This window comes from Staurois parvus, unplaced genomic scaffold, assembly GCF_062004578.1.
Source record: "Staurois parvus isolate SC_StPar_1 unplaced genomic scaffold, SC_StPar_1.0 ptg000422l, whole genome shotgun sequence".
In the NCBI taxonomy this organism is placed as follows: Eukaryota; Metazoa; Chordata; class Amphibia; order Anura; family Ranidae; genus Staurois; species Staurois parvus.
Genome location: NW_028318218.1, coordinates 8,679,521 through 8,693,165, shown reverse-complemented (window position 1 = coordinate 8,693,165; position 13,645 = coordinate 8,679,521). Strand labels below are relative to the sequence as shown.

At 42.9% G+C, this 13,645-nt stretch overlaps 1 protein-coding gene across 1 annotated transcript in view; it reads right to left on the bottom strand.

Moving 5' to 3' along the window:
• Positions 1-13,645, bottom strand: part of LOC149454644 (hydroperoxide isomerase ALOXE3-like) — a 105,557-nt gene that overhangs the window by 16,011 nt on the left and 75,901 nt on the right. The window contains exons 5-7 of the mRNA XM_089687302.1: positions 11,734-11,909; positions 10,214-10,418; positions 8,956-9,037 (exon numbers count right to left, since the gene is read on the bottom strand). Coding sequence (XP_089543428.1) covers positions 8,956-9,037; positions 10,214-10,418; positions 11,734-11,880 — 434 coding nt within the window. The 5' untranslated portion in view covers positions 11,881-11,909. The remainder of the gene's footprint in view (positions 1-8,955; positions 9,038-10,213; positions 10,419-11,733; positions 11,910-13,645) is intronic.

Below are 13,645 nucleotides of genomic sequence, written 5' to 3'. Positions count from 1 at the left end.
AAACTGACAGGTCTTAGGGCGGTTGCAAGACCATGGGCTCAAAATCAAGCCAAAAGTAGTGCCAACTGTTTCGACAGCAGATAGGGGTTGGCTTTACTCCCTCTTGGGTGACCAAATGTCCCAAATACTGACAAGGTGGAGGCCGTCCAGAAGTGGCCCCAGCCGAGTATACTACGAGAGGTGCGGGCATTCATTGGACTGGCTGGCTACTACAGGTTTATACCCAAGTTTGCTCATTTGGTGGGCCTGTTAAACAAATTAGGGGCACTGCAGGGGGCCTGTAGAATTGTCCCATTGAGTGGGGAACCTGGCAACAAGGGGCCTTTGAAGCAGTGAAGGGGGTGCTGATCAGTGCCCCGATTCTGGCTTATGCGCTGTTCGACACCCCATTCCTGCTGTACACTGACGGAAGTCTACATGGTCTGGGGGGGATGTGTTATCCCAAGTCCAGGATGGACATGACAGTTATTGCCTATGGCAGCTGGGCTCTGAGGGAGTCAGAGCGCAACTGACAGCTAAAGCTCCTTTAAATTGAAACTGGCACTGGTGTGGGCCATGACTGAAAAGTTTAGAGTACCTGACCGGTGCAGAGGTGACTGATGACAAACAACCCATTAGCACATCTGGAAAATGCCAAACTGTGTGCTTGAGCAGAGGTGGTTGGCTCGCCTTTCTAAGTACCAATACCGCATCAAGTTCCGGTCAAGTAGAGAGAACGGCAACGCTGACACTTGAGTCCCTGCAGGGTTGTTGGCTCAGAGTGCCGATGAGGAGCTAGAGGATGCTGAAACTCCTGACCTTGGTTGATTACCCATGTTCCAGGACGTGGCACATTCAAGTGGGGTGGCATCCGGGATGCCAGTGGTGCTGGGAAAGATGTTGGCTGATTGGGAGAGGGTCCAGGATAGCTGCCCAGACCTGTGGAAAGTGAAATGGGTCTGGACCAAGATCTGGCCTCGGTCAGAAGAGTGGGCTCATCTGACTCCCGAGGGCCAAAGTTGTTGAGGCAATGGGATAAGCTGTTACCCAGGGCCTCCTGTGTCAGACCATATACTTGCAGTCAGAGTTGCAGTACCGGTGACAGATTGTCATCCCCATGTCATTGGGACAGGAGGCTGCCTGGGAGGCCCATGAGGGGTGCCCATTTTGGGAGCGATAAAACGGCCAAGTGGCTCCAACGGCTCATGTACTGTCCCGATTTGGCAGACATGGTGGCCGAGGCATGTCTTAAGTGTCAGCCCTGTGGGCTGAGTAAGTACTGAACAGCAGGCTCCTGTCCAGGCCATCTAGACATCAGCACCCCTAGAGCTCCTTATGATCGATTATGTACTCCAACTCGGGACACTTGTACTTTCTAGTCATGACAGATCATTTCACAAAGTATGTGGTGGTTGTACCCACCAGAGACAAGACGGCAGAGGCGGGCGCTGAAGTGGTCTGCAAACACTTTACACAGGTGTTTGGGAGCCCACAGAATACATTCGGACTAGGGGGCATGTTTTCAGGGTACTCTAATGAGTTGTACAAACTGTATGGGATCGAATGTTCCCACACCATCCTGTATCACCCCCAGGGAAACGGGGCGTGCGAGCAGTTCAACTGCACATTGCTCCAGATGCTGCGGACTCTGGAGGACTGCCAAAAAGCTCGGTGGCCTGAATACCTACTTGAACTGATGTGGGCCTATAACAACAACAGGCTACATAGTACCACCGGATACTCCCCACATATGCTAATGTTTGGGAGAGCCGGATGGGAGATTGAAGATCTCCACATGCCCAATGCGATGGAGCCACCAAGAAATTCTACAACCTGGGCGCAAGAGCACCGCCGCTGGCTGAGACCGATCCACAAGGTTGTGGGGAGTGCCTTAGACAAGTGGTATACCCCAATCTAAGACCAGTGCAGAAGGAGGGGTATGGCCCGGGTGATTGAGTGATAGTCAAAGCCAAGTGGCCATCTGAAAAGCTGGATGGGTGGTGGGAGGCGGTCCTATAAGCAGTGAAGAGGAGGGTAGACCCTGCCATCCCAGTCTATGAGGTAGAGCCAATAGTGACTGGGGGGCCCTCGCGAAACTTGCACCATAACACGTTGAGGCATTGTAAATTTTGACGAACCAGTGTGTGGAGGGGATGACTTCTCCTGCTTGGAGTACTGAGGAAATCCCCTTTGAGGGGGAGGAATGGTGGGTTGTCCCTGCCCCGGTACCCCCAGTGGCTCCAACCATAGCAAGTTTGCCACCAAGGGAAAGTGTTGAGCGGTTTGCAGCTCCTCTCCCATTAAATGTGCCTGACGTCCCTAGTGCTTCTGAGCCTGTCACTCTATGAAGGTCAACGAGGCCCAATGCGGGTGTGCCCCCACAGCGTTATGTCCAGAATGAGTTTGTATGGGGAGGGTTGCTGAGGATGACAACCTCTAGTGGGGTGGCATGTGAGATAGTCAAAATATCAATTTACTTTCACACAAACCATGTTCAAACAATGAGAGCTCTTTCCCTAACATTCTGCGGTTTAGCCACAAGATGTCACTGTTTTTCTAACAGACTCAGACTGCATAGATATTTCTATATTCAACATTCAGAGTTTAGGGAATAGGAAGAGGAGACTGCAGTCATGTTTTTGGACGATGCTGAATGAAGGGGCTGTGTGAGCTGAGAATCTGATGATATCCAGGTGTGGGAGCTTCCCTCGGTAACCAGAGCTGAAGCTGATTGTGTCCAAGACCCTGATCCTTTTTAGAGAAAGGAAGATTGCTGCCAGTAATGCTGAGAGCAGAAGAACAACGCAGCATACACTGCAAGATCGCAAGCTTGTTGGAGAGACAGTTCTATTCAGAGTCACCAGCGTATGCAAAGCAGACCCGGGTCAGTAAGATAGTGCATGCACCTCATTTCAGTGTTGGCGCCTTGAGACCGAGTCCAGGCCTATAGTTAGGGTCTCTGTCAGGCCACAAGTGTTTTTACTGATTGGAAGGACTCCACAACAAAAGTGACATTTCACATTGGAGAGCTGATAAAATCCTACAAACTCAAACCAGAGTGGCAATTTGCTCAGAAGGAATACTCAGGCACGTGCTACAGGACCAGTTATGGGAGGGGGGAACACTGTAGATTTGTGCAAGATTGTAAGCTGTTGTGCTGCACCGCAGGCTAGCCCATACCGTACATCCATACACAGATTCCTGCTCTTTTAGGGTAAAAACAGGTAAGGTGTGGCAGCTTATTTGTGCCCGCCAGTAGGTAAATTACTTCACTTTCTACCTTCATCCATCAGAAGGTCCCGTGCAGCACAAGGGTCTCAGCCTTTAGGCTGGGTGTATGTATATTTATTGTACGTTTCCAGCATTTGTGGTTGTGCTTATTTGTCACATCTAAGTAAAATTCTGTTGTGGCAAAAGCGGGTGTTGGGGGGTTGCTTTCCTTGTTCGTGACTTCACTGTATTCTGGGGAGCCCACCCCCGTACACGGCTTACAATTGTAACTGGAATAATGTGTGCTAGCAGGGTGGAAGGTTGTGCAATGTGTATGCAGCAACAGCTCCAGGATGGATACTGCTGTGACAGATGAGCAGGATGCCCTTCTGGAAACTCACAACTTGCTCCTCCAGATCTCTAATGTAACACTGGGCAGAACTGAACCTTAAAAAGGGGTCTTCTGCTCTGAGCAGGTAACTAATGGGATTGATGGGAGGGCAGAGGGGCTAATCAGGATCAGGTAGGAAGATTGGTTACTGTAATGAGTGGGAGTGGTAGGGGCTCACAGAAAAAAGGAAGGCCAGCCCTGGGTTTGTGCACCCAAACAGATTTGCCAATTTGGGTGAAGATGTGGGAGTGGGAAGCTCAGGGGTGGCAGCCCTGGATATCACTGCTATCCCTAACATCTGGGAGGGGTGGTGAGGGTAGTGCAGGAAGGCCTAGACAGCTGCTGGTAGTAGGGGGATTCTATAATCAGGAATAATAGAATAATGGGTCAGGATTGCCTCAACTGAATGGTTTGCTGTCTCCCTGGTGCCAGGGTTCAGCATGTGGTGGACTGTTTATAAATTACTGGGAGGGGCTGGGCATGACCCAGCTGTCTTGGTCCATGCTGGAACCAATGGCAGAATACATGGAAGGTGGAAGCTCCTCAAGAATCAATTTAAATAACTAGGCTGCAATTTGAAGGGAAGGACCTTGAAGGTGATTCTCTGAATTACCTGTGCCATGCACAGGTCAGGGAAGACAGGGGCACAGAGAACTCAATGCATGGCTAAAGACCTGATGTAATGGGGAAGGATTTGGGTTACTAGAGCACTGGGTTGACTTCATTGGGGTGCACCCTATAAGCTAGAGATGGTTGGCACCTAAATGGAAGGGGGACTGCTGTGCTGGGGAAGGGGGGGGGGTGTAGGTTTATGGGAAGGCTGGAGGAGTATTTAAAACTAGGATTTAAAGTGCATGTTCACCAATGCCAAAAGTCTGCCAAGCAAAATGGGCGAGTTGGAAGCTTTGGTGCATTAAGAGAACTAGGATGTAGTTGGTATTGCTGAATTTTTGCTTCATTCAGCAAATGACTAAGCCATTAATATTCCTGGCTATGTTATCTTTTGGAGAGACAGGGTAAATAGGAAAGGTGGTGGTGTCAGTGTAAGAAGTGATCTCAGAGCGAATGTGAAAGAGGACCTAGTTAGAGTGATGAGGCTGAAGTATTATGGGTGGAACTTTACATGGGGGTGCGTACTACAAAAGGTAATCATTGGAGTTTGTTATAAGCCTCCCAGTGTTGAGGTGGAGGCTCAGCTCTTTGCACAGATTGAAAGGGCTAGAACAGTGATAATGGGGGGATTTTAACTAACTGGAAATTGGCTGGAGTAATGGTACTGCAGGAACAGTTAAGGGCAAACATTTTTAAACCTACTACAGGACAACTTTATGGTACAGTTCATGGAGGCCCCAACTAGGAATGATGCTCTGCGGTTCCTGGTAATCCCAAACCATGCAGAGCTTATTATGAATGTCCATATAAAAACATCTATGTAGCAATGACCATAACATGATTTTGTTTGTTAGCTGTAAACCGTGAGAACATACAGGAAAAACTAAAAAAAAGCTCAACTTTAAGAGCCAATATTCTAAGGCTGAGAGCTGCTCTTCAAGACTAGACTGGGAGGGAATATTAAATATAAAAATAAAGGAACACAATAGTTTAAACATTAACATAACAGAATATGCAAAAAGGAAATAAAAAAAAGTGCAAAAACATGGCAAAAGCTAGCAGGACCAACCCACCCCACCCTCCAAAAAAAAAAAAAAAAAAAAAATTCAATATAGTTAAAAAAAAAAAAAAAAAAAAAAAAAAAGAAAAAAAAAAAAGAAGGAGCATGGGGAGCTCTTGCCCATAATGGGCATGGTATTGACAGCTCCAGATGATCCATATTAGCTCACAATTGATATGATCCAAAAATATTTAGACCGTATATAAAAAAAAGGGAATAAAAAAAGCACCTGGACCGGATGGCATACTCCCACAGGTCCTTAGAAGCAATGGCTTTGAAAGGACAGCTCAATTCTTTAATGACTGACATAGTACCACTGAATTGGCAAAAGGCCAATATTTAGAAAAGGTTTCAAAATATTTACCAAGTAATTCTAGACCTGTTTAAGTTCTATAGTTGGGAAGATACTGGAGAGTTTAATAAAATACCACATGATTAGGAAGAACAGACAGAAAGGAATAAAGATAGGAGATAGAGAACATAAGGTAGTGGCTTATGCGGACGATCTGATGTTTTATGTTGGAAACCCTAGAACATCACTTCCAAATTTAATGAAAGCATTGAGGGAGTATGGAGAACTGTCGAACCTAAAAATTAACCCGACAAAGACTGAGATCTTAAACTTAAACCTTAAAAACAGCGAAAAGGAAAAAAATTACAAGAGGAATTCCCTTTCCTTTGGAGAGACAAAGAATTAAAATATCTAGGAATAAAACTATCAGCCTCAATTAAGAACCTATATAAAGCCAATTATATAGCATTATTAAATGAGATTGAGGAGTTGAGGAAAGTGGGAAATGGAAACCCATCGTGGATAGGTCGCATAAACTTGATAAAGATGGTAATTGTTCCTAAAGTATTATACAAATTTCAAATGATCCCAATCAAACTCCCAGAGGCATATTTTAAAGAATTTAGGAAAATAAAATGCATATGGAGAAATAAAAATCCTAGAATAGGTTATGAAAAGTTGATCAGAAGGAAAGAAAACTGGGTGTACCAGATTTTAGGAGATAATATAAAGCGGGGATTATCGTGAGAATCTTCAACTGGATTCATAATCCGGAGAAAAGTTGGGTTAAAATTGAGAAAGCACTGAGTGGAATAAGTTTAAGTAAAAGTATCTGGGTACCTGCACAATATAGGGAATTAGAGGAGAGCACAAGCACGTACACTCTTAATGTTTTAAAAGAATGGGATTTATTACATAGATAAAAGGGGTGGGTTTTTAATTCACAATTAATACCACTTAGGAACAAAATATTTCATCCCGGGTAAGGATAGTATAGCAGGGAATTGGATTATAAAACAGAAGGTGCAGTTGAGAGATAATGGTAGGAGGGGGGGGGGGAAAAAAAAAAAAAAAAAAAAAAAATCAGGTCATACAAGGACATAAGAGGAAAGAAAGGGAGCATATATTACCAACTGAAGTACTTTGAGAGCCTTCCAAAGCCTATAAGAACTACAAAAGACTGGAATCCATTTGAGAGCATCTGAGTCACAGGGATATGGTAGACACGGAATGGCAAAAATACACAAAATACTAATGGAACTTGACACCAACACAAAATTAATGCACAGAGAAATGGGAAAGATATGTGAAGAAAAAGAGGAGGAGCAGAGTAAAATGCTCACATTAATTCACGAAAATATTAGTATGAGGGAAGTAGAAAATTATAAGTGTTTGAATAGATGGCATATTACCCCCAATGTGGAGCACAAGATAAACACGGAAATTTCACAGATGTGTTGGAGAGGTTGTGGGCACGTGGTATCATATGTGGTGGGAGTGTCCAGAAATACAGGTGTTCTGGCAGAGGATAGTTTGATAGGGAAAAAAAATCACCAAAATCAATATAGGATTAGATCCAGAACTATGTCTCCTCCATATCTCAGAACTCTCAGTGAAAGCATATAAGAGTTCAGGGATATGGCATTACTTGTCCACAGCAAAGAGCCCGATACCCAGGTTCTGGAAGAAAAGAGGTGCCAACTGAGGATTGGATGGGTAGAGTAAATCAGATTTCAGGGACAGAAAGATTGTACTACATGCATGAGGACATGTTGGAGATGTATAATAAAAAATGGAAAGGCTGGGAAGAATATAGAGAAAAGGTGAAATATATGAAGAGATATTCCTGGAAGTGGGTTTAGAAACAGAATATGGACTTAATCAGAGAAGAGAAAATGTGGAGCTGGTAAGAAAAGGAAGTTATATATAAATTATATGAGAAAATACAGTTGATAAATTTTAATAGAAATGATTTGAAAAATTTATATAAAAAAAAAAACCACACACCACATAGACAGAAGTTTTCAAACAAATCTGATTTCTTTTAAGGAGGTGAGCAAAATCTTGGATAGGTATGGCGGTGGATGCGATATACCTGGATTTTGCAAAAGCATTTGACAGTTCCTCACACGGCTAATGTGTAAGGTAAAGTCTACGGGCTTAGAAATATCTGTATGTAGATGTATAGAACACTCGCTAAAAGGTTGTATTCAAAGAGTAGTGGTTAATGATCCATAACTCTGAATGGTCTAGAGTAGTCAGTGGTGCACCCCAAGGTTCAGTGTTGGGAACCTTACTTTTTAAATACATTTATAAATGATATAGGTGTGGAATTAAAAAAAAAATATATAAAATTTCTGTCTTTGCAGATGGCACCAAGCTGTGCAGTGGAATAACAGGTTATACGCTTGGGTGGGCTAAAAAAAAAAAAAAATTCATACAATTGTGGGAAGCAATGAGAAGGATCTGGGAGTTCTGATAGATCATAAGCTTAATAATGGCATGCAATGCCAAGCTATGGTTTCTAAATCAAGCAAAATCCCCTTGTATTAAAGAGGTATGATATTTTTACCCCTGTACAAATTAGTAAGGCTTCATCTGGAATATGCACTTCAGTTTTGGGCACCAATTCACAACAACATTAGGGAACTGGAGAAAGTTCAGAGAAGGGCAACCAAACGGATAAGAGGCATGGAGAAGCTCAGCCATGAGGAAAGATTAGAGGAACTGAATTTATTCTCGAGAAGGAGATTATGGGGGATATGATCTATATATATATATAAATACATCAGTGGTTCATATAGTGAACTCTGTAGAGCTATTCACCCTGAGGTAATCACAGAACAAGGGGGCACACTTCATGTTTAACGATTAAATTTCTTTTCCTTCAGACATAAAGGCTTCTTCAGTGAGCTGTGAATGCAGAATACACTCCCTCAAGAGTTGGTTCTTGCCAGCTCAGTATCTAGTTATATTCTTGATATCTAGGAAAGAATCCAGGCCTATTTTAAATCAATCCACTATCAAATAGGCAAAATTTGATGTAGGGAATATCCGATTGTCTCTCGTGGAATCATGGAAGGAATTTTTTCCCCCTGCAGGTACAAATTGAATCATGCTTTGCTGGGTTTTTTGCCTTCCTCTGAATCAACTGGGTATAGGACTATAACTTTGTTTGGCTGAAAAAAACACAAGTCCATCCAGACTATGTAAATACAACAGATAGGACATTAATACCTCTGGAGGTGGTGAAATGAAGGGTATGCTAGACAGTACAAAAATGTGTCCAAGGGAGACTTTGCCAAGACCGCTATGGATTTAAGACCCCTTTACTAGGTTATAGTATGTCAAAGTTAAAGCTGTGTGTCAAACATGACACCCACCACATACCAAGCACATGCCATTACTCACTTGTGAGTTTCTCTGTTCCGCTCCAATTCTACTTTTCTTTGTTGGGCAAGAGCAGAGTGGGTATTCCCACTTAGAATTCCACCTGAAACAAAGACTTGCATAACTACAACCAGTTTTTACCCATAATTGCCCCACATGACAAGGTTTTACAAATTCTGTTACATGACAGCTACCAATTCCACAGAGCCTGTATTGATGCATCTGGAGTGTTGGCATCGGTTTCCAATGGTTTTGAAAGACTGTCCCAGCTTTAAACACTAAAGTCAAAACCATAGACAGGTCTTGGACCTAAACAATGCAGCATTTTTCCTTTGAGTGGTGACCAATAAGGGCATTTTAGCTGGGCACCAACTAACTCAGTGGCTCTCCAGTCATATGACCTCTATATTACTTTTCCCAGGTTAGAGTTTTCTAAACCCTTACACATGTTAAAACAATGGTTCTAGTCTTTATACAAAAATTGTCCACCATTAGATAATTAGCCACAGTGGATCGAAAGTTATGCATACCAGGATTCCACATGTGGCTACAATTTGCTTTGTGCATTCTGCCTTGTCCTGTTCCTTGTGACCTTGGAGAGTTTCTCCTCACGTGTCCCTTGATGGGTTGTCCAGCTGGCCTTTCCTCCAACCAGGTGAGGAAGTTTAGAATGGTGAGGGACAGGTTTTATCGTCATCTGCATCCCTTATATTCACCATTCAAAAAGTGAAAAAAATCCCAAATGTTGGAATGTCCATAGAACAGTATTTTGAGATACCCTCCAAAATGTGACACTAGCTCTGCTAACAAATGTATCACTTTGGATGGATTTCCTCACTGTTTGCTTATGCAAGAGGTTAAGGGAAAGCTCCCCAATGGGGCACAGGTGAAAAGCTTGACAGGTATTCTAACCCTCCCCTACTCTATCCAAAATAAAAGATTTTGCTTGCTTTAGCTCTACCTTACATAGAGCCCCAACAGTCATCAACCCAAATGATTACTACAAAAAAGGTCAACTGTCAGTCTTATCCGTTTTGAGGTGTTGATTCAGTTTAAGCGGCAGAACATTTTTATAAGCCATAGAAGTTTATCTACTAAAACTGGAGTTCAAAACCTGGTGCATTTGCGCATGGTAGCAAAGCTGTACTGAACAAGCTAAGGTTAGATATTGACTCAACAAAAAAAAAAAAAAAGCCAGTTAGTATTCCACAGTAGAATAAAGTCCACTGAGATAGTAAAAACCATTAACACAGAACAGGTCAAATAAGTTACATCTTACCCTTTCCCTCTGGGATCTCTACAGGCATAGATTTTGGCATCCACTGATAAAATGGAAACTGGTAGAGCTGGCCACTGGGACAGGTCACATTAACATACCGACAGAACCAGATATCCAGAGGGAAAATTAAATAAGGCTCCATGGACAGCCGAACAAGCAGGAGCTCACCAAGATCTTTATCAATCTCTAAATCAATCGCTGCCACCTGTAGATTCAAGAGAAGATGATAGTGAAATGTGCCCATACCAACTACAAATCAAAGTGTTTGAGTGTTTGCACATGTTTCAAGGTATGCAATTATTGGTTCTGAGAATGTCTTGCAAGCCCATAAGCCAGAAAGCATCTTTGGTGTTGACCAGTAAGGAGCTTTTGGTTAAAATCCTTAAGGTGTACTTTCTGCAATCCAATTGAAGGAATTTTGGGCGATTTAATATACCCCTTAGTCCTTCAGGGGAAGGAAATACAGATTTGTTCATAGCTACACCTAGTGTAGAAGTCAAATCTTGACAAAAGCACCAAGTGTTTTACCTTCTACCACAGGTCCTATGGTCCAATGAGACTCAGACTTCAGGGGGAGTTGGAAGAAACTGCCTAGGGGCACACATTCTGAACACAGGTACCCCAAGGTGTAGATTTTAAGGAATGGTTGCACTGAGCCCAGTAATTGGGGACCCAAGATGTACACGTTTAGAGTTCTGTTCATGCAATGACAAGGTATTACATGTTAGTCTTATTTTCTTCAAACCCAACCACCATTTTTAGTGCACCGTTCAACCTCCTTAAAAGCAGAACTAAATTGTATCTGAGCAACAAACTGATTCACTGAATAGTTAAAGCAAACCCATCCACCCAATGCTTTATTTGGTTGAGAAATTACTTGATAAAACATCCCCTAGCATTTCTAACTGTGGCCATCTTAAGGGCAGACAATTCACACAGCATTCACTTCCTGGAATCCATCAGTCCTTAGCTCAAGCATGAGGGTATGCTTAGCCAAGAAATTCCCTCCTCCCAATAAAAAAAATGCCCACGAATACACCTGGGATGCATGTCATTTTGGCCTAGGCCAGAAACCAACTGAAGAAATGTATACAAGAGTTTTCACAATATACCCTCCTATCCATTAAGGCTAGCAGCATATTTAAATAATGTTGATTGAGAGTTTAGTTTTGCTTCAATGTGAGCAAAAAATGAAAACAGATACAGCCATTACATAATCTGCTGCAGTTAGTGTAGTTCATTTTTGTGAAATACTAAACTAGGCACCACAAGTGAGATAAGCTTACTAAAGCCATGATATCACTATGGACTTTGCGCCTGGTTCCTTTCATCAGCATATTACTATGGGCTTTGTATGGCCAATATGCAACATGCAGTCCCCAGGGGAGTCTAGACTTCACTATAGTCACACCAATGACTGTCATGGATAACTATTGATCAATTGTTCCATTTACCATTGCATTCACCCGATAGTAACTCATGGTCTAGCAACTCAGTCTACAATACCAAGATACACTCACAGTGTCAGGTAAGAAGTGTTCCCAGTTACGGGGCAGTTGGAGTTTATCACTTTCTCCATTGACTCCAACAAGCACAATAAATATGTTATTCCAGGTGCCAGCATCCAGGTCTGTCCCTGTGGAAACTGCCAGTTTGTAGATCCCCATGGCTTGAGATGGCCTGCCCCAAAGCAACTCTGTAAGACAAGCATGGTTATTAAGATTACACGATGTACAATATGACCAGCTCTGTGACACCAACCAATCATGTGTCTTAACATGACTACTGCAGGAATGTGGTTCTCATCAGAATACAAGCTATACCACAGAGGCATACATGCCAGCATGGAAAAGCAATCCCAAAAACTATCTGCAAATGAATGAGAAGTCAGGGTTGAACCTAATGCACACTGTAATTGCGTAGTCTGACTTCATTCTACCTGGCTGCATATCAGATTTTACTACCCCCATGCTACAGAAACATTGCAAGTACAATTACCCATAGCTACCATACAACTTCAAATACAACTTTTGACTATCGTTAACTGGAGTGGTCATAACAAAATGCACAGACCAAGCCAATATGTTGGAAGTAGAAATGGTAATGCAGTCAAGAGATCACTTGAAACTAGTTACTGGCATATTACCTGCCTGACTCACCCCATCTCTGGACATTGTTACATTAGATAGTTGACTTGAGCAACAGCTATGCTTTTTATGTAGTCTACCAGAGCAGCAAATCTCCAAATACTCCAGCAAGGATGCCACACTGAACTAAAGGGAAAAGATCCTTCATAAGCAACTTGAAATTTTTTTTTAATATTCAGATTCTGTAGCAGGCCAATTGGAAAAGCCCTTTAATTTAGAAATAAACAGTATTTGTATTATATTCGACTAATATCACAAATCTGAAATATGCATATTATGGCCAATAGGCTGCTTTCACACTGAGCATTTTTGAAGCGCTTTTTGCAAAAAAAAAAAAGTTAAAAAAAAATGAACCCCTTTAAATTCAATGTATAGTGCTCAAAAAAAATTTAAAGGAACACTTTTTAATCAGTAGAACATTAAGTCAATGAAACTCCTGGGATATTGATCTGGTCAGTTAAGTAGCAGAGGGGGTTGATTTCATTAACACCAGAGCAGCTGAAACTGAAACAGATGCACTAGATGGCCAACAATGAGATGACCCCCAAAACAGGAATGGTTTTACAGGTGGAGGCCATTGACTTTCCCCCTCCTCATCTTTTCTAAGTTTCTCTAGTTTTGCATTTGGCTAGGCTCAGCGTTATTACTACTGGTAGCATGAGGAGATACCTGGACCCTACAGAGGTTGTAGAGGCAGTCCCAACTCTCAGGATGGAAAATATGCATGCCACTGCCAGAAGATTTGCTATGTCTCCAACAGTCTCAAGAGCACGGAGATTCCATGAGACAAGCAGTTACTCTAGGAGAGCTAGACAGGGCTATAGAAGGTCCTTAACCCATCAGCAGGACCGGTATCTGCTCCTTTGGTAGTGCTCATCCTGTTCCTCTTGCACAGAGTGCTACAAAATGACCTCCAGTAGGCCACTAATGTGAATGTCTGACCAAACAATCAGAAACAGACTTCATGAGGGTGGCCCGATGTCATCTAGTGGGCCCGGTGCTCACTGCCCAGCACCATTAAGCTCAATTTGCCATTGAACACCAGAATTGGCAGGTCCGCCACTGGCACCCTGTGCTTGTCACAGATGAGAGCAGGTTCACCCTGAGCACATGTGACAAACCTAAAAGGGTCTGGAGAAGCAGTGAAGGTTATGCTGCCTGTAACATTGCTCAGCATGACAATTTTGGTGGTGGGTCAGTGATGGTCTGGGGAGGCGTATCCATGAAGGGACACAGACCTTTAGAGACTAGACAATGGCACCCTCACTGCCATTAGGTATTGTCA